The following is a 21,894-nucleotide window of genomic DNA, read 5'->3' as shown; positions in this document are numbered from 1 at the left end:
CAACGTTATTAGTCATTAGGAAAAGACAAATCAAAACCACAATGAGATACTTCTTAACATCCACCAGGATGGCTAGAATCAAAAAGACAAATAATAACAACTGTTGGTAGAGATGTGGAGAAATTAGAACCCTCATACGGTGCTGGTGGGAATAGAAAATGATGCAGCCACATTGCAAAGCAGTCTGGCAGTTCCTAAAAAAGATAAAGAGTTACCATATGACCCAGAAATTTCACTCTTGCTAAATACCCAAGAGAACTGAAAATATTATGTCCACACAAAAATTACACAAATGTTCAGAGGAGCATTACTCATAGTAGCCACAAAGTGGAAACAACCCAGATGTCCATCAATGAATGAATGAAGAAAGAAAAGGCAGTGTATCCATACAATGGAATATTATTTTGCCACAGGAAAGGAATGAAGTATATGCTACAGCATGAATGAAATTTGAAAACATTGTGCTAAGTGAAAGAAGACAATTACAAAGAACCACATATCATATGAGTCCATACAAATGAAAAGTCCAGAACCATCAAATCCACTGAGACAGAAAGTAGATTAGTGGCTGTTGAAGGCTCGGGGTATTGAGGGGAAATGGAAAGCAACTACTAACGAGTATGTGATTTCTCTGGGGGGTAATAAAAATGTCCTGGAATTTGATAGTAGTGATGGTTGCATAACTCTGTGAATACACTAAAAACCACTGAACTGTATACTATAATGGGTTGAATTGTGTAGTATACACATTTTAATCTCAATAAAGTTTTCAAGTTTTCACAATAGAATTTAATTTTCAGAGGAACTGAAAAGTGGAGGCTATACCCTGAGCATCTAGAAAGAAGCAAAAGGTTACCAAATTGTTTAATTCAGATGGAGATCAGATTGATTTTCTGTGCCTAACATCTTACCTTATAAAAGAATGGGGCTGATGCATATATTATGTGGAAATCAAAGGCAACATGAGGCAATTTGAGTCAATACATTAGGAGTTCACCTACCAAGGCTGTTATCTAGCGACCTCATCATTTCATACTGCTTAGGCCAATTCAGGACACCTTACTCTTGATGTAGTCTACTAGGCTTCCAGGCATACCAAAAACAGAAAAAGCAGATATAATAAAGCTGTTGATATTATGTTATTATTTGTTATAATTATGCCAACATATTATTATATATTGTTATAAGGCTGTTAATAATACATTATTATTGGCTATAATTATGACCAATATATTATATTATTATATACAATTATTAAAAATCATCCTGTGCAGTTATGAATTCTAAGCACAATTAGTATTAACGTTGTTTCTATCAAACATTTAACCGAGGAACTCCAACAATTATCCAGTTGTTATCGGTTTAATCAACTAGTATCAAAAGCACAAGCATAATTCTCTTTCAAACAAGTACCATGAACATTGCTGGTGCCCAATATAATTTTGCTTAAAGACTACAAACAATCATAAGCAAAAATGGTGTTTATCCATATCATCTGTCAAATGAATTCAATAAGTAATTTCCCCCCTCTTTCCTTTGAAATGATTACTGCAATAACCCCTCAACGAATCAGGCAACAGACAGGTTGGACCTTTACTTTGGGTCATCAATTTCACACCCATTCACTACAGACTACTGCTAAGGAAAGGGGAGACAGGTTAAAAATAAGAACCATACATATGATGGTTTGGCAAGAGGAAGGTAGGCTGAGTTCTCTCTTTTAAAATAACTTTTAGGGTAGGATATATACTTGTTGGCTATTATCTACAGTACTAATTTCCTTCAAATAAGAGCAATTTATAAAAATCTAAATGCCTCCAATGATGATAACAACCAATAACAAGCAATTTGTGCAGAAGGAGCTTAAAGGTAACAGACTAGGTCATAACCACTGAGCTTTTTCAAGTCAAAGTGTTACTAGGGCTGCTGTCCCAGAATCATATCCCCTGCCCCTCCCTCAACAGAAACCAATTACTCTTATCTAAGTTTCAGGAGAAAGGTGCAAAGCAAAAAAGCAGTAACTTTTTAGAGTTAGAACCAACGAGGCCCAAGATGGTGGAGAATTTGACTTCCAGTGGACCTTTAGCCTCATTATACACTCACTATAATATATTAGCATGCTAAATGACACATCCACCAGTGCCATGACAGTTGATGACTACCATGACAAAAACCCAAAAAGCCTATATAAGGAATAAAAAGGAGAGTTGCATCAGTTCTGGGTCCAACTCATAGATATCTTCTGTTTTCGGATAACTCATGAATATTCTTCCCAGTCTTCCCAATTCCCTCCCTTTCACCTTGACCCTCCTGTATATTTGGGTTGAGAAGTTGATTTGCGAACTAAGTCCCTGCTTATCCATTCTCTGGCCATTGAATAAAGCATGTGCATCCCAGTCTCAGCATCAGTTTTGTTACTGGCCATGGAAATCTGATCAGAAAAAGAACCTCCCTGACGAGAGTGGGGATCTTAGCCGGGCCAGGGCCTGACCAATCCAGTAACAAAAGCACCAGAGAGGGGTCCAACTCTCTAGGTACTTGAATTGTAAATCCAAGAGAATGAGAGAGAGAGAAAGATCAACTCTGAGGAGTTAGATCCAAAACACTTATTGGAAATGATGGTTCCAATTATTTCTGAGTATTTGACTTCATATTGTTCACTACTAAAAGTGGTCTTTGCTATCCATATATTTACCAAAGGGCAATCTAAATTATCTGACTCTCTTTCAAAATCTACAGTATATCTGAAGATACCCCAAGATGTTACATAAAGAAGGCTGAGAAACACTAGTTTACACAAACCTTCAAAAGTCATTATTTGAATATTATATACAATTCTTAAGTTCATTTCCAACACAGCAAATAATGTTCCCGCTGGTTGGAATATTATAGTCATTCCAAATTGTTGGGGATTTATCCTCATACAGGGCACTAAAACAGTTTTCAAAAAGAGCTGCAAGACACCAATAGCACAAAGGAATTATTTTCACATAATAGTAGGCATCTGGAAATCCCAACGAAAAGTTTTATTTACAGAATGTGGAAAATATATTTGGATTTATTTAAAGGGAAAAACTCACGCATCTGTGTTTGGGGATGGGGAAACAAGTAGATTAAATCAGTGTCATACGCTCTTCTAAATGCTACTTCACCCTTCATTTACTTTTCAGCCTTATCGATTCTTCTGGGATTTTTCTCTATTTTGGGGCTTCATGAAACTATGTCTCCCAAGATTACTTGCCTTGCAACTGACTGCACATGGCTTTGGAACTTAAACTCTGAGCCTCAACTGGCATTACCAGGATTTGATGACATAGATATGTTTGTATGGGTCAAATCCTCAGAGAACAATGAATCAAGAATACCAGTAACAATTGCACAGGGCAATGTTACTTAACTAAGCTTTTAAGGAAACCAGAAAGGCCTTTCACTTTTGCACAAATTCTCAGACTCTTGATTTCTAGAAATGTAACTATATTTATACTTTTTCTGAAAATAAAAAGAAGCAAATGGAATTCTCTTTTAGGAGGGCCCAAGTCTTGTGCGAGGGGGAATTCTGGCTAGGCCAAGTCAGGCATAACCAAAGATCAAGGGCAAAATTAGTTTCCTCTTTGAAGACATCCACAAGAGCAGTTTTTGCGTATCAATTAATGTTCCATGTGGAAAGAGTTGAATTAAGGGCACCTAGGAATTCCTGACTCGAATGTAAGTTACAAGAATAGCAAGTACCTCAGAAGCAGAACTAACATTTGTTAAATGTGCACTATTTGCTCTGCCCTTTACATACATGCTCTGTCTTCTACGTCAACAGTACTCAAATTTTTAGAATCAAACTATGGGAAAATGTCTCCCAGCAACATCATTCTTCAGGGCTAAAGTTACCAGTGGAGAAAACAAAATAAAATAACCAAACCATACATACACACACACACACACACACATACACACACACACACACACACATACACACACACAGAGAAAAATGCAGCCACTTCTACTGCCTCCCCAATAATCTTCAATTTCAGTAACTGAACAATACTAGAATTTAACTCTCAGTAATCTACAGTGCACTGTGCCTGGTACCTAGGAGGTGTTCAATGTTTGTTATTTGTTAAATGAATATTGAAAATATTTGGGACACAAGTTTTTGCTTTGTTAACATGCATTTATAACATATTCACTCATAAAAACATATCTTAACATACACACACAAATCTAGACATAGCCACACTGATGTCAACTCCTGAAAATGCCCTCATGACAAAAAATGGAAGATAAATATTATGCTAGAGTGGGACAGGATGATGACAATTAGAGAAAGTATGAAGGGAAATTCCAAATACAATTCTTCCACAGTCTTTTTTTTTTTTTTTGGTATTACGTTGTATTATTTATTCTTTTTATTTTTTTAATTGAAGTATAGTTGATGCTTCATAGTCTTTTTGATGTCAGTTATCTTGGTTTTCACGGAAATTCACAGGTGTCTACAAACAGTAATCTATTTATACTTCGAAACTTCAAAACTGCTCTTGGCCAGAATATCACACATAATCATGAACAATCTTTTCAGATCTTCATAAATGCCACATCAGAGAATTTACACTTGAAGGGAAGACACATATTTACAGGTAATATGCAATATGTTCAACAAACCCTACAAAGGTGAATACTGACTATCATTCATTTAAAGAGGAGCTACAAGAAGTACCGGTAACTCTCACACTCGTGGACAAACATTTTTACTAACCACTCATTTCAGTTCGTTAATCTTTTCTTCTCCAAACAAGTATTCCTTAATTTGTTGTGTGTCGTGTTTTGGGTTTTCTACCCTGTACTTCAAACAAAACATAGGGAGAGTAGTAGACTGGGACTTTGTTTGTTTTGGGGTTTTAAAAAATATGAAGACAACAGAGGTTAACTCCACAGGGTTGTTTACCATCAGGTCGGTGTTCGGAAGAAGCAAACCATTTAAAAACCGCGCAACATAATTTTCTTTCCAAAAAAATTTTATAGACAAGGAATAGATGGGAGCGCAAAACAGATCAGTCATCAGCAACAAAACAGAAGCTTTGTTGCTCGCTATCTGTAAACAAAAGCTCCAGCCATTACAAAGTGGGCACAATCCCGTGCCCATCCCAAAGCGTTCCGCAAGGGCCGCCTGGAGAAGCTGACCTCCGAGCGGACCAGGCAATGGTCCCCAAGCCGGGACAAAGCCCTACGAACTCTTCTGCTTCCAGCTTAGGGGCTGGAGTCGACCGTCCCTGCTTAACTTCCCTGCAGTTACTCTAGCATGCTTAAACCTCCTTCAACTATCTGCACTGTGCCAGGCACCCAGAAACCTACGGCGGCTCCGGCAACCCCCGATCCCGGGTCTTCGAGCCAGCGCCCTTGGGGAAGCCCACCCTAGAGGCGCCCCCGCGGGCGTCTTACCGAGCAGTGAGCCTATGAAGATGACGACCTGCACGGTGGTGGTGAACTGGCGGTACAGCTGCGCCTCGCCAAACTCCCCGAGCGCGCTGCGGTTGGCATCAGCAGTCTCAGCGCCCGACGCGTTGCGCGGCTCGCTGGCGTTTCGGTAGATCCAGCTGCCGTTATGCCCCATGGCGAGGCTGGGGCTCTTCCCGGGCGCCTGCCTCGGACCCCCGCGCCACTCTCTCCTGCCCCGGGCGCGGAGGACCGCCTAGGTTCCTTGTGGAGTCCTGGAGAACCCGGGGTCAGCCGCGGGTCCCCTCACGTCTCCACATTGCCAGCTCCGGCACCTGGGAGGCGAGGAGGGAGGAGAGGCTTCGCCTCATGCTGGTTCCCTCCTGGGTCCCCGTCAGCAGCCACATGAAGGCGGCACGGTCGGAGCTCGCCGAACGCCGTCCGTCCCTCCTCCTCCCGGGTGGTCAGCGCGGCCAAACCCACTCAGAAGAGAGATAAATACATGGTGCATTTAAGGGTCAAGGTGGGCGCTTTCCACTCCCGCCTCCCCTGTCAACTTCTGCTCCTTCAACCCACTGAGGGCCGGGGCAGCCCTCTGGAGTCCCCTCTAGCTGACGCGCTCAGTTTCTCTCCTTAGAGGGAAGAGAACATTTGGCTGGAGCCGTTTTTCAGTCTTGTTGGCTTCAAGGCTGGATGGCGCTGGGAAACCCGCGAAATGCCCAAGTCAAATGCTTGGAGCCCCGAAGGGACCCCTGAGTCACGGACGGCGCCCGTGGTCCTAGTGAAATGCCCTGAACCTTCTCAACAGCCTCGCCCTCCGCGCCTGGCCGTCCCCTAGGACGCCCGCGCGGTCTCCTCCCGCCCAGCCCCTCGCTGGGGGTTCCCACCTCCCCCCTCGGCGTCGGCTGAAGGGACGCAGTTTCGCAGCCCCTCAGCCTCTGCACGGCCTGGTGTCCCCTTTCCCAGCCCCACTCCGGCACTCGGCTGCTGGGAAAGAGCGTCGCGGCCGTGCAGGAACACGGGAGGACGCCCCTAGAGGGGCAGGGACACGGTCTGCGCGACTGCCAGACTCCCGGCGAGAGCTTCGGGCAGCTGGGGGCGCGCGGCCCGCGGGGCGGTCCCGTGACGCACGTGGCCCCGCCCCCACGCCGAGGCCGCCGCGGGGCCGGCGCCATCTTCCACACCCCCTCCCCACAGCCAGTCCCGCCCCGGGATCGTGACCGCCGGGGAACGTGGGAGGCGCGGAGGATCACTGTCCGGCTGCCGTGGACAAGCTCGCGGCTCCTCTGTGCTTCGCTCAGTTTATTTCTGTCGTTAATGCTCGTCACCTGGGGCTGCCGGAGGCTGATAATTCCACGTCGCTGCCACTTGGGCAGAGAGCCCTGACCCTGTCGTCTCCGTCAGGCCTTGGGTGTAGCTGAAGCGTTTCAGAAAGATGAGATTTAAAAATCCAGTGCACGGTTTTCCTGGGTCTTTTTATTGAGTCTCATTTCTAAAACGTACACAATACAACCTGGGTCAGGTAGATTCCGGCAACGAAGAGGTGGGGAGGGAGCAACTTCCTGCCGGCTGATGCAAACGGTTGGGAGGCTGGAGTGACCAAGTAAACCAGAAAAAACGGTAAAGTCAGAGAAGCCAAATGGGAAAAGGAACGTGTATGGTACTCAGAAAAAGGCTCAAGGGAAAGGAGAAACGGGAGGAAAAGACAGTAGAGGGCTTTGACATATTAACAGGTGGCACTAGGTCCCAGGACAATAACTCTTTTAAGAACTGATTAAAATTTCAGGGTTTTTCTGGGTTGTCTAAAGGCAGATCCGGCTACCATACACAGTGCTTACACTGTCTTGTTATTACTCCAATAAATAACCCTTATTACTTACTCTTGAAAGGGCATAGGTCCAAGTCTTGTACATATTTGGATTCTCACAAAACTTGCACTTGCAGTCCTCTCTGTGAGCAGTTAGTTCAGACATTTTAGAGACGAAACGAAGGAAAGAAGAAAGCAAAAAAGAAAGACGGAAGGAAGGAAATGGAGGGGAAATTAATGATTAATTGTGCTTTCAAAAAAAAAAAAAAGCCATTTCCAGTAGTTAAAATCTGTTGTGGGAATCCAAACATCTTTTCAAGATGAACCTCCTTTCACTGTAGTCATTACAAAACAGAATTTATAATAATATTAAGCAACAGCTAGCATGCACACTCCTTAGGAAAGGTGAGGGGAGAATGCATGAGATGTGTAGTAACAGTTGTAAAAATACCACTTTACCCACCTTCGCCTGCCATCCCTATTCAAAACTAATAAAAAGGATTGGGATAAAAATGTAGAAAAGATTGTTCAGTTTTGCAGATGTAAAGAGTGTTTAATAAAGCAAGAAACCTCTCCTTTTTGTATCTTGAAAAGATACAAGTAAATTCTTTCCAGCCTCTATGTTGGTGTTGGGATATGGGGGTTAGTTGAATTAAGAAATAACATGATAAGCCGAGGTCACCATCATTCTCAGACTTGAGGAAGGACTGCCTTGTGAAAATACAGCACCAAGGAAGAGACTGGAGTAACATTATTTCTTATGGCCCTGTGCTACTCCAGTCTCTTTTTCACTGATTATAAGATAATTTAAGATTGACATAAGAGATTGGACATAGTTTAAATGTGTGTCAAAGTGTATACAGTAGTGTTATTTATACCTGTCTGGTCATCACAAACTTAGTGGCTTAAATTACAACAGCAATGTTGGGGGACATGGCAGGCCAGTGTCGTGGGTGGTAAGAGAATTTACCAAAGGCAAAAGTTTAAGAGACAAGGAAAACATTTAATAGCTAAGCTGCTATAGGCAACAGCGGACCGCATAGACAGAGGTGCCTATGTGAGTGCTGAGGTGAATGTGCAGGGCCTTACTGAGGAAGGAGCTGTGAATGCAAAGTGATAAGGGAACAGATTTTTGGTTGGCTGTAAGTGAGGTAAAGGGCTTTGGTATATGGCAGGATAGTTGAATTTATGACCCCAAAAGATGAAGACATGGGCTGAGACAAGCAAGGTAGTGGAATTTATGACTCCTATAAGGAGGAAACATGGGCTGAGACAGGTCAGCCTGAGCTACAGTGAGGTTAGCCATTTCCCAGGGCTGTTAATTTTGCTAAGGCAGACACATGTCAGGAAAAGATGTACTTTATCTTCCACAGAGGAACAGGCAGATGCTGGAAGTTTGGGGTTCACAGAGCCTTGGCAGGCACCAGTTGGCACCAAAAGCAATCACTTAATTTTGCTTACAAATATGCAGTTCGGGCCACTGAAACAGCTTAGCTCTGCTCCACATGGTATCAACTGGGGCAGCTCAAAGTCAAGGCCGGAGTATGGAAACTGAAGGATTGTTAACTCACATGTCTGGCAGTTGATGCTGGCTATTGTTGGGACCTCAGCTGGGACTGTCAGCTGGAATACTTTTATGTGACCTCTCCATGTGGCTGCTTGGCTTCCTCAAAGCTTGGCAGCTATGTTCCAAAAATGAGCATCTCAAGATAGACTCCCAAGAGGACAAGGCAGAAGCTGGCTGACTTATATGACTCATCTCAGAAGTCACATAACATCACTTCTACTGTACTCTGTTGAAGCAGTCAAAAGCCACCACATCTAAGAAGAGAGGACAGAGACCACATCTCTCAATGGAAGGAGTGTCAACCGTATTATAAGAAGAGCATGTGGACAGAGATTGTTGCAGTGAGTCTCCAATAACCTGTTCCTTAATCATATACCTCCTGGGATTTGCTTAGGGAATTTTTTTTCCTTCTTATAACCATGAGAAAATAGATACGATGCTTAATTTTATGTGTCAACTTAACAGGGCCAAGGTTGTCCATATTTGGCCAAATATTATTCTGAGTGTCTATTAAGATACTTCTGGATGGATTAATGTTTGAATCTGTAGATTGAGTAAAGATTGCCCTCAATGTGGGTGGGCCTCATCTAAACAGTTGAAGATCTGGCTAGAACATAAAAGCTGAGTGAGAGAGGATTCTCTCTCCTGACAACCTTTCATCTGGTATATCAGCTTTTCTCTGCCTTTGGAATCAACACATTGGCTCTTCTGGGTCCCAAGCCTGCCGGCTTTCAGACCACCATCAGCTTTCTTTTTTCTCAGGCCTTTAGATTGGGACTAGAACAATCTGTCCACTCTCCTGCATCTCCAGCTTACTGAATGCAGATCTTGGGACTTAGCCTCCATAATCACATGAGTCAATTCCTTATGATAAATATCTTTGGTAATTTTAAAAAGCCTATGTTCTTCTCTGTTTTTGTTTTTGTTTTTGTTTTTTTCTCTTATACTCCTGTGGTATTGTGGGAGGCAAAATTTGCATATAGGTGCTAATAATGTCATTCCATATCTGTAGAATGAAACAGAATCCACTTATGTTCAGAAGAATTCCTAGATTTCAACTGTCCTGGGAATTTACTGAAGCACAGGAAGGGGCTTGTGTTGGAGGAAGAAGAGATGGAATGGGATTTAGGGTAATTGCAAAGTCCAAGGGGAAGGTGAGGGAAGTGAGGAGGAAACTATGGGTTTTATTTTCCCTTCCTTCTTCCCTTTCTTCATTTTCCTCATTGACTGTCTCTTCCTTCTCCTTCTTGTCCCTCCCACCACACCTCACAAGGGCCTTCATGGCGTCTCACTAAAGGTGGAGAGAGGAGAAAAGCTGGGAGTATTTTGTGCTGATAAGCCCAAGCAGCTGCATGCTGAGAGGGGTCCTTATGGCCCCTGGCTACCCTCCTGGAATAGGTGGTTCATTTCCAAATGGCTATTTCTCTGCCTATATAAAAGACATAGACAATGCAAGTTATTATGCAAACATTACTAGTATTCAACAGTATCTTGCTCTCTTCTTCAGAGCACTCAGAGGACTGTTTTTGTCAGCTGCCTTTGCAAAGGGGCAGGGTCATGTGGTTATAATGACTAATGATAGGTGAGCAGAAGTGACGAATCATTTCTGGGCTGCAGCGGTGAAAAGCTGTTTGTGATTCTCAAGTCTTGCTGCCCTGCCATTGTGATTGTGGAAGGGGCCTTATGTTGAACTGGAAGAGCTGAAATATTGAAGCAGCCATTAGTTTCTGAATCACCATATTGGGGAGGGGAGTGCAGATGCCCTGGAGACCCACCCAGACCCACAGCAAATTTTGTATAAGTAAGAAATAAACCTTTATTGAACTAAACAACCAAGATTTTTGGAGCTGCTCATTATCACAGCATAACCCAGCCTATCCTGGCAGATACAGTTATGAAAAGTACGGCCTGCCTATTTAAGAGAGCATAGACTTCATTTCTAGGGTGTGGAAGGTATTGAGTCAGGACTTTAAAAAAAATCTCTGTGTATTCTGGTGGCAATAAGGATATCCCAGGCCCTTGTGAAATGAAAGTGGTAGCTGATAGTAAAGCCTCTGGGCATCTTGGAATTGAACGATTGGGCTTTTCATGTCTAAAAACATACTGGTCTCTGATAAATTTCTGTCATTTAAGGATCTTTTTTGGAGAGTATTTAAGCTTAGTACAGGTGATAACCGATTTTTTTTCTCCCTATAAACTCAGATTGTCTCTTTACAAAGGCACACCTACCAACTCCCTCAAGATAAAGAGTCTACTATGGGGGAGGGCGGCAGGGTGCAGCGGAGGCAGCATGATGTTTGTGTCAGCTGGACCAGGATTTGAATGCCTGCGCCCCCATTTTCACTTGTGACACTGGACAGTTACATCCCCTATCTAAACTCAGTTTCCTTCTCTACCAAGTAAGAATAAAAATGCCTATTTTGCAAGCCTGTTTGGAGGACAGTGAAATACCAACTTAATGAAAATTTCTAACAGTATCTGGCACACTGCAGGAAATCAATAAAGTGTAACTAAGTAATACTGATTCCTGTTTATTGATGCTTAAAGTCAACAAATATCTAAGGGGAAAAAAGCATCATCTTTAAATATTTTGAAGAATGCTCCCTTTGTAGATTTAAATAAATTGTTGCCTAATAGATCCTATTTTTCAAAAAAATGGGAGGACTACTTACTTTGCAATTAACGAAGGACAGAGTGACTTTTGGGGAAATTTTGCTTGAAGATTTAGAAGTCCAAAATTTAGCCTTTACACTATTGGGCTAAATATAGTACTTTATGGTTCTTTATGGTTTGGGGTATGTTAAATAAACATTAAAGCAATTATTTGTTTAAAAGATACTAATACAGTCCTTCATGTCATCTAAATGATCTCACTGTGTGGACTGGGAAATAGTTTTCTACGGATATGAATCTATGAGGGTAATTCCTAATGCAGCTTCCCAATTTGTAATAGTCCTCCCACCTATGGTTTTCTATTAAACTCATCAAGAATATCTGAGAGGTGGGAGGTTGAATCCCCCTTCCCCCAGAAAGCCGCAGTAATTTCACACACACACACACACACACACACACACAGTGATTATAAAGCAACCTGACTAATTTTTTAATAGCAAGTGTGCCAAAACTAAAATACCCATGAGTATTAGCACTTTTAAAGGAGTCACCTTGGGAAGCTGTTTTAACTTTTGAAGTATATCATGATTTCTCCACACTTTTTGGGGACTCTCTTTTATGTTTAACTTCAGAAGCTGGCACAATCTTTCCTGTATCATAATAGGAAACATTCTTTCCCCGATCATAACAAATATGTCCTTTAAGAATAAATTTGGTTTTCTTGAAAGAGCCAAAAGTTATATAGGACCACTTCTGGTGATTTAAGTGATCAAGACAGTACCTTCTTTGCTAAAAGATGCGATCTGATTATAAAATACTACGACTCATAGTCTGACTTGGAAGTAATGGCACAGCTTTGGAATAAAAATATATATTTAACTTATTCCAGAACTTAAAGGACAAATTCATTAAGTATATAAATATGTAAATGCATACAAACCCCACAAAATCATGCATAAGTCACTAAATAATTTTTATTTCATACATATTTGAGCAGCAGGAGCCACGTTGTTTCTCCTACTTCTGACTGCCAGGCCACAGAGAGGTGTAAGAACAGTTAAGTGCTTTTACCTCCTAGGAGGAGAGGGGAAAGAGGGAAGGGGTGAAGAAGTATTCAAAGGAGTAATGGCTGAAAATTTCCCATATTTGGCAAAAATCATAAGCCTACAGATTCAAGAAGCTGGGTGAGCTTTAAACAGGATAAACCCAAAGAAATCTATACCAAGACACATCACAGCCAAACTTCTGGACACTAAGATAAAGAAAAAACATCCTTAAAAGTAGCCAAAGAAAAAAGCCACTTTACCTAGAGGGGAAAAACAATGTGAATAACAGTGGAGATCTAATTGAAACCACCAGAAAGTGGGACAGAAAGAAGAGGCATAACATTTTCAAGGGCTGAAAGAAAAGAACCATTGGCCCAGAATGCTATATCCAATGAAAACATCCTTCAGGAATGAAGGGGATTGTGGTTTTAAAATTTGGGAATAATGACCAACAGTTTGGGAGTTTTTCCTTGGGTAGTTGAGAGTAAACAGCAAGACCAGGAGATGCACTTTAGGGGAGCAGGGAAGACACAGGGAAGTAGAGAGTCTTCCTTGGAGAACTGATCTAAGGGGTTAGGGAGGGCCTGAAGAGTAAGGAAATCTTAGGGTGTCCTGACAAATTGTTTGTGAACCCAGTTACACAAAAACTCTTACCAGGCTGGATGCCCCAGGAGTTTATAGTTTATCTGCCAGAAGCTTGTCAAGGACCAATCTTTTCTTTGAAATGATCAGATTTTGCATATCCCAAGCCTGCTGAGTTAATCCTTTATTTCATGTAGGGCAACCAAATGTAATATATGGACTTGTTTGGATCCTGATACAAACAAATCACTGTAAAACAAAATAAAACAACAACCTTTTTTCTTTTAATGGAGTATTGGGACATAACTGACATACAATAAATTGCATATATTCAAATTATACAGTTGATAAGTTTTGATACAAACTCCTATGAAACCAGCACCACAATAATGAACACATCCATCATCCCCAAGAGTTTCGTCTTGTCTTTCTGGACTCCCTCCCTCTGGCTCATCCCTGTCCTCCTTATCCCAGGCAGCCACGTATCTTCTATCTATTACTAAATTTGTATTTTTAGAATTTTCTGTAAATGGAATCATACAGTATGTACTCTTTTGTCTGGCACTTAGCCTAATTATTTTGAGATTCATCCATGTTATTACTATATAGATAGCACATTTCTTTTTGTTGCTGAATAGTGTTCCATTGATTGTATTGATACATCTCAATTTGTTTCTACCTCAATTTGTCCATCACTTGTTTATGAGCACTTGGGTTGTTCCAGTTTGGGGATTAAGGGGTTATGAACATGCATTTACAAGTCTTTACGTGTTTTCATTTCTCTTGAGTAAATAAATACCTAACAGTGCATAGCTGAGTCATATGGTAGGTATATGCTTAGCTTTTTAAGTAAAACTCATGATATGCCTAAATGTAAAACCTAAAACTATAAAACTTCTAGAAGAAAACATAGAGAAAAATCTTTGTGACCTTGAATTAGGGAAATATTTATTGGATAGGACAACAAAACATAAGTCATAAAAGAAAGAACTGATAAACTGAGCTTATGCAAAAGTAAGAACTATGCTTTTTGGAAATAAAAACACTTTTTTTGTTTTTTTGTGTGTGTGCATGAATGCATTTGTTTTAACATTTTTTATTCGTTTATAATCATTTTACAATGTTGTATCAAATTCCAGTGTAAAGCACAATTTTTCAGTTATACATGAACATATGTGTATTCATTGTCACATTTTTTTCTCCGTGAACTACCTTAAGATCTTGTATATATTTCCCTGTGCTATACAGTATAATCTTGTTTATCTAGTCTACAATTTTGAAATCCCAGTCTATCCCTTCCCTCCCTCTGCCCCCTTGGCAACCACAAGTTTGTATTCTATGTCTATGAGTCTATTTCTGTTTTGTATTTATGCTTTGTTTGTGGGTTGTTTTTTTTTTTTAGATTCCACATATGAGTGATCTCATATGGTATTTTTCTTTCTCTTTCTGGCTGACTTCACTTGGAATGACATTCTCCAGGAGCATCCACGTTGCTGCAAATGGAGTTATGTTGTCAGTTTTTATGACTGAGTAGTATTCCATTGTATAAATATACCACATCTTCTTTATCCAGTCATCTGTTGATGGACATTGAGGCTGTCTCCGTGTCTTGGCTATTGTAAATACTGCTGCTATGAACATTGGGGTGCAGGTGTCATCCTGAAGTAGGGTTCCTTCTGGATATATGCCCAGGAGCGAGATTCCTGGGTCATACAGTAAGTCTATTCCTAGTCTTTTGAGGAATCTCCATACTGTTTTCCACAGTGGCTGCACCAAACTGCATTCCCACCAGCAGTGTAGGAGGGTTCCCCTTTCTCCATAGCCTCTCCAGCATTTGTCATTTGTGGATTTTTTGAATGACGGCCATTCTGACTGGTGTGAGGTTGATACCTCATTGTAGTTTTGATTTGCATTTCTCTGATAATTAGTATATAGAGCATTTCTTCATGTGCCTATTGATCATTTGTATGTCTTCCTTGGAGAATTGCTTGTTTAGATCTTTTGCCCATTTTTGGATTGGGTTGTTCGGTTGTTTCTTAAAAAAACCACTGTTAAGAGAATGAAAATGCAAATCACATATCTGATAAATGAATTACTTCCAGAATATATAAAGAATTCCCAAAACTCAATAATAAAAAAAACCCAATTTTTTAAATGGGCAAAAGATTTGAACAGACAGAAGACATATGAATGACAAGCACATGAAAAGATGCTCAACATCATTAATCATTAGGGAAATATAAATTAAGACACAATGAGATACTACTACACACCAATTACAATGTTTAAAATTTGAAAGACTAACAACAATTACTGGCAAGGATGGAGAGTAACTAGAATTCTCATAAACTGGTGAAAATATATAATAGTACAACCACTTTGGAAAACAGTTTGCCAGGATTTTTTTCTTGTGCAATTTTGACTTTGAAATAGTTCCAAGCTTACATAAAAGTTGTAAGAATCATTCAAAGAACTCTCATATATCCTTCATCTAAATTCCCCAATGGTCTAATTCTACACTTGAGTTATTATCTTCTATTTTCTGAATCATTTGAGACCTAACTGCATATGTAATAACCTGTTACCCCTTAAGATTGGAGTGGATATTTTCTTTCTAATAACAAAGACAGTTTCTGTTTGACCACAGTACAACTATTAATGTCAGGAAATTAACCCTGATAGAGTACTGCTATCTAGTCCACAGACCCCCTTCAAACTTTGCTCATTGTTTTGATTATACTCTTTATAGATCCAGCATCCAGTACAGATTCTAATTTTAGACAAATGGAGATTTTTGAACATAAATTGGGTATTAAATGATGTTAAGCAATTGTTACATTTTTAAGGTGTAAGGACAGTATTATGTTTGTAAAATGTCCTTATCTGTTAGAGATATGTATTTAAGTGTTTATAGAAAAAACAGTATGTCTGAGATTTTCTTTGAGATTCACTCCTAGGGAGGTGTATTTTGGTGGGAGGTGGTGCAAAAGGGAGAAGTGAAATAAGATTGACAAGATATCTAAATGTGTTGAAGCTGAGCAATGAGTACAGGGGGGTTCATTATAATATTTCCTGTACTTTTATATATATGTTAAATTTTCCATATTTAGAGTTTTTAATGAAAAGAACCAATGGAGAAATGGGAATTTTTAAAGGATTGTAGTTATGATCATATTTTTGATTTAGGAACATTACTCTGGCTGCAATAGAAAGAATGGCTTAAAAGTGGGGAAAGAATTAAAACAGTGACTAGTTTCCGAGCTGTTGAAGTCATCCAGGGAAGAGATAATGGTGGCCTGAACTCAGTTAGTGGCACTGGGACGGAGGGTACCAAACTAGGGGGTTGGGGAGTAATGGTCACGATTTTAGCTTCTGGTCGTCTTCTGGGAAAGCTCAAGGTGAGTCAATAAGCCGCTGGAAAACCCATTAAATTCTGCCCTTAAGAGTTTCGTCTCACTACTCATGCCAGAGTTAAGGAGTTCCAGCAGTCATTTCTGTTAAAGAGATTTATTTCTTGAAAACCAGACCATTTGGCATTATTATCATTCCATTCTAATTGATTTGATCTCCCACGCTCCTGCAGGTTCCTCTGCTCAAGTTCCCCCAGCAGGATGCCGGCCAAGCCTTCCGCCAGCCTCGCTCCTTCGCCTCCACAGTTCTCGCGCTAGCAGCGCTCCCGCCGCAGGGTCTCGCCCACGGGCCCGCCCAGGGCGCGGAGATTGGGCCGGGATCCTACCCACAGGCGCGGAGCCCCTCCCAGTCCCTGACCACCATCCCACTTCGGGCTTGGAGTTCCGGCAGCAATCCTTCCTCCAAGACTGGAGCCCCACCCACCCCTGGCCCCGCCCCCGGCGTGGAGCCCCGCCCTCGGGCCCGCCCCCGGAACGGAGCCCGCCTGGGTCCCAGTCGCCACCGCAAGGCCTCGGTGCCTTGCTGGCAGCACTACCATGGCTGGGGGCCGCGGGGCCCCCGGGCGTGGTCGAGACGAGCCGTCAGAGAGCTACCCGCAGAGACAGGACCACGAGCTGCAGGCCCTGGAGGCCATCTACGGCGCAGACTTCCAGGACCTGCGGCCGGACGCGTGCGGACGGGTAGGAACTTCGCTGGTCAGATCGGGGCTGGCGTGCTGCGGCCCAGCCTCCCTTGGCGCGGTCTACCCCGGCCAGGCCCGCGGGGCCCCGTCGGAGCCGAACCGCCGACCCTTCTTAAGATTCTGCAGTCCTTTCACCCCTCGCCATTCCTCCCACGCTCACTTTTTGTCCTTGCATCCGCAGCCGCTTGGCGCGTCTCCAACACCTACCTGGGCCTTTTCCCCAAGTCGGCTTCTCTTACCTGGCTCTGCTTCTCATTTCCACGGACATTCCATAATATCCCTGCCTTCTTACACCTTTACCTTTCTTTACCCTCTGAAAACCTTTGAGTCTGATACAACAGCGAGTTCATAGGGACCCACTGCAACTTTGTTCTGGGAATGGGTTGGGGGCCCTTGCACAGATTTTACCGATGCCGTCATTAGAGTTCTCAAGTCTCACCCTCCCATGTGTGTTCTGTTAACCATATAATCCCACTCTACTCCTCAGCATCCTCACTGTGCTGTGCGGTATGGAGGAACTTCCCTCCGTATCTTCCTCTAAAGCACTTAGAGAGCATAGAATACATTCTTCTTAGCTGTAATGGAAAGGGAGTGTGCTGAGTACAGACCTTTTTAAATGTTATTTGGTTTAAAATATTATTTTCTTTCTTGTCTGGAAGTAAGTTGAGACATAGTAAGTTAAGCCACTAATACTGACAGTTTTCTTCCATCCTTGAAGAATTATCTACCAAACTGTTAAGCCTAGGAGTATTATTTTTAAAGTAGTACCTTCCTTCATCTACCTTTAATTCTGGCATTTTACAACATGTGCCTATTTAACCTGAAATAGTAAAAATGTAAATATTCCCCTTATACAGGCTTATAGTAAAAATAACAGCCTAACTTTCTGTTGATCTGGTAACCTCTCTGTTCTCAAACATTGAGAACCAGGAAGTAGGCTCATTAAGCCAAAATACCTGTCACAAAGTATACAATGGGAGTCAATACAGAGCCCATAAGACTTCATTCAGAACCAGTTTATTTACACGAGCTTAGTTATCTGATTCTAAGACTACAGAAAAACAGAAAAGGAAAAGGAGCTACTAGGTAGGGATAATGATAATCTCAGAATTTATAACTGGTGGCCTTTATAACAAGATAGAAGAATAAACAACACAAAACAAAAACTGTAATAGGCAGGCAGAAGAATTCAGATACTGTGGCCTGAGGTACACGGGCAGATAGCCTCAGCACTTTCATAGGCCCCACAGGCAAATATCTGATGGTCCTAAGGATGAATTAGGGTGTAGTCACTCAACAAGTACTTATTACTTGCTATTCCCCAGTCTTTAGGGAAGGGTTATGCAAGTCCACAATCCTTTATCCAAAACCTTGAAGCCTGACAGGTTTCAGAATTCACAAGTTTGTGTTCATGGTCCTGTGTGCACATTCTATACCTTACCTAATACCTCCCTCAGTGTCGGGTCAACATCCAAAATCAAACACAGTGAAACGTGAATATTTAAATATTCACACTCAGCGGGATGAATAAAGACTATTAATAGCCTCATGTCAGTTCAGACCAGATTTGCTGCCAGTAAATTCAGAGCAGAATTATTAACCTGGATAAACTTCAAGTTTTTAAAAAACTTCTGTCTTTTAAACTGCTTTTTGGAGGATGTGTTATAATATAGATTTTGGTTTAGTATCATATGTATATCATTTCTAAATAAACATTTTGGGAGTGCATGCTAAAAATTATTTTACATACTAAAAAAGTCTGGGCACTGCTAGTTTAAAATATAATTTACTCTACAGTTATAAATTTATTATTCACTTAATTATCTTGGCTAACTTTCTGTTGGCCAAAGGTCTGCTCATTTAACGTTTGAAAGCTGTTGCAAACTTCCCTCCTAAAAGCTTGCTTCTGTCTCTGGACCCACCAATAGTGTACGAGTCCTTCTTTCCTACATCTTCACCTACATTGTAGATGTCAGACTTTTTCATCCTTGCCAGTAGACTAGATTTTTACTTCTTTCTTTATGAATTATGAAGGCCACCTTTGTAAGCCATGAATTTCTCTTTTTCTAATGACTGTTCAATGTTATTTAGTTTATTTTTCCACTCTGTTGTCTAATTTTCTTATTCATTTGTTGGAGCTATTTATCTGTTAAGAAAATTAGCATTTGGGGTCATATATTGCAAATTTTTTTTCCCAGTTAATCATTTGTATTTTGATATTTGGGTATTTTACACAATTTTTTAGAACTTTAATATAGTCATAGTGACTTTTTTTTTATTGTTATTGTCACATAGTCCTTGTGGTTTGTTTTTCTCCCTCCTCCAGTGTTACCAAAAAATGAATTCTTCAAGGCTCTCTTTTAATTCTTTCATGACTTTGTTTTTAAACTTCCATCAAATAAATATAGAAATAGCTTTAGCTTTTTTTTTTTTTTTTAAAGTTCTTACCTCTGTCTGAGTGTGAATCTAGACTGCCCTCTCTCACCCCCAATTAGCCAGTTAGACTAACACAGGTGATTTTTTTCAGTCTTTCCCTCTCATTTGAAATGCTACCTTTACATGATATGAGACTATGCTAGCTTCAACAGGACAGAGTCTGTGTATTTGTTCACACCTACATGCCTAGTGCCTGGTAAAAAGCTCTTCAAAAAAAATTTTTTTTAATTGAAATACCAAATATATTTGGGTCTGTTTCTTGACTCTGTTCTATCCCAGTAATCAGTTTAGGTACTGTGACCACATTGCTTTCATTGCTGTAGATTTGTAACAAGCCTCAGTGTTTAGTGTTATCATCATTTACTTTACAAAATATTCCTGACTAGTTTTACTTTGTTTTTTCTATATGAACCTTAGAATCAACTTGTATCTGATACATTCTGCATTGTGTTTTCCTCTCCTTTGGTGCTCTCAAAAACTTTTGGTTACCCCTTACTTTGTTTATTTGCATAAAAATATTCCAGGAATTCATTATTTCCTTGTGTAGGTTAAGTCAGAGATTTTATTGACACTGAATTCTAATGACCATTTATCTTCTAAAGGCATGAAGGAGGCCCGCCCCCATCCAACTCCCTAGTACATCTTGGTTGTTGAACTGTTTTTAATCAAGTCCTGTTCAGCTCCAGGAGTCCTTGAATGCCCTAATATGAACTAGTACTTGGTATCCTAAACATGTCTTGCAGAAAAGCCTCTTCCCACATTGGGGAAACTAAGCTTCTTAGTTTGCTTGAGAATATTTACTGGCAGATATTCCACTCTTACCTCTGAAAGCACTGTTCCTGGACTGTCTTGACTTGTCTTCTTTTCTTTTCTTTTCCTTTTCTTTTTCCTTTTCTCCCGTGAGCCTGTACTGGTTAGGATTAAGTTTAGCTACATATGACAGAAAACTTAAAATAACAAAATTTATTTTTTTACATGTAAAAGTCTGGAGTCTAAGGGCTTCTATGAATTGCTGTTCCATCATCCTTAATGTGTCCTTCATGGTCTAAAATGGTTGTCTGACCTCCAGCCATCACATCTGCATTCCAGCCAGCTGGAAAGAGAAAAGGATGTAGAAGTTTCACCCCTTTCTTTTAATAAGGGCCACTTCCTGGAAATTGTATATTATAGTTTTTCATCTTACAGGCCAGAAATTAATCCAGTAGCCACACTGAGCTGCAGAGGAGTCTGGGAAATGTATCCAGCTAAAAAATCAGGGATTCTGTTACAGAGAAATAAAAAGAGAATGGGTATTGGGGAACAATTAATAGTCTCTGTTGAGAAATACCCCAAAGTCTGTGCCCTATGGAGAGGAATATCACTCTGGTCCAAACAGTCAGCTAAAGATAAAGGCCTTAGAAGTAGCCAGTCACCTGGTAGCTTCAGTGCCCTGCTCTTTGGGTTGGTCTCAGTTGGTACTCAGAACCAGACAAGTTGTTAGGTTTTTGTCCAACATATGTCATTTCTCAATGGCCGTGGGTCTGTTCGTTCATCCAAACTACCATTACTGAACTCATACATTTCTTTCTTTGTTTTTTGTTTTTTTTTTTTAATGGAGCTACTGGAGTTTGAACACAGGACCTCATGCATTCTAAACATGCACTCTACCACTGAGCTACACCCACCATCCCTTGGACTCATGCATTTCTTAAAGCTGAAACCTTTATGCGTCTAGTAGTCTTCACTTTGCATTAAAGCTCTTCCCTCTTTCCTGAAAGTTTGCTTTGGCATTATCTGGACTCACCACCATTATCTCTGCTGTCCTGCTAGTGCTGCTCTGCTGTGGAATAACGAACACTAGATCTGTATGTGTTCTATGGCTGGGCCAGCACAGGAGTGTTTACAAGATCCTAACCACTTTTTTAGGCCCCATTGTTCTACATACTAATGTTCCACCTAGTAGCTGAGGGAGGCCTCCTTCCCTGAGGCTTGCCAGCAGTCTTTAACTGGATTCATTGTGCTTTAATACGCATTTCCTGTAGTAAAGAATATCTTCAAAATGTGTAGTCCCCCAGTAGGTCACTGTTTTCTGAAGCTAGCTTCCTGTGCCAGTGACTCCAGATATAAAGTGGAGACTTCCCTGTACCATTTCCTGGGGTTAGTTACATTCAGATATACTCTTTACTTCCTGCATAAAGACGAAAGGGAATGCTAAACCTGATTTGTTATTACATATGCAGAGATAACCCATTTCATGTGGCATATGTTGTCTGTATGTTGCAGGTTCATTTTTATACAGAGCCCAAGAGAGTCCTATCCCATGGTTTGCATTTGTAGCTTCTACTTA

General features: G+C 41.0%; 2 protein-coding genes across 2 annotated transcripts in view; one reads left to right on the top strand and one right to left on the bottom strand.

The window, feature by feature from the left end:
* GPR176 (G protein-coupled receptor 176) overlaps window positions 1–6,472 on the bottom strand; it is an 83,429-nt gene extending 76,957 nt beyond the window's left edge. The window contains exon 1 of the mRNA XM_006176602.3: window positions 5,431–6,472. Within this exon, the coding sequence (XP_006176664.1) occupies window positions 5,431–5,602 (172 nt within the window). The 5' untranslated portion in view covers window positions 5,603–6,472. The remainder of the gene's footprint in view (window positions 1–5,430) is intronic.
* A 10,436-nt stretch (window positions 6,473–16,908) lies between these two features.
* EIF2AK4 (eukaryotic translation initiation factor 2 alpha kinase 4) overlaps window positions 16,909–21,894 on the top strand; it is a 79,929-nt gene continuing 74,943 nt past the window's right edge. The window contains 1 exon segment of the mRNA XM_032481519.1: window positions 16,909–17,130. Within this exon segment, the coding sequence (XP_032337410.1) occupies window positions 16,987–17,130 (144 nt within the window). The 5' untranslated portion in view covers window positions 16,909–16,986.

Source organism: Camelus ferus, chromosome 6 (genome assembly GCF_009834535.1).
Source record: "Camelus ferus isolate YT-003-E chromosome 6, BCGSAC_Cfer_1.0, whole genome shotgun sequence".
Taxonomy (NCBI): domain Eukaryota; kingdom Metazoa; phylum Chordata; class Mammalia; order Artiodactyla; family Camelidae; genus Camelus; species Camelus ferus.
The sequence above is the reverse complement of the archived record's forward strand: the minus strand, read 5'-3'. Positions and strand labels throughout refer to the sequence as shown.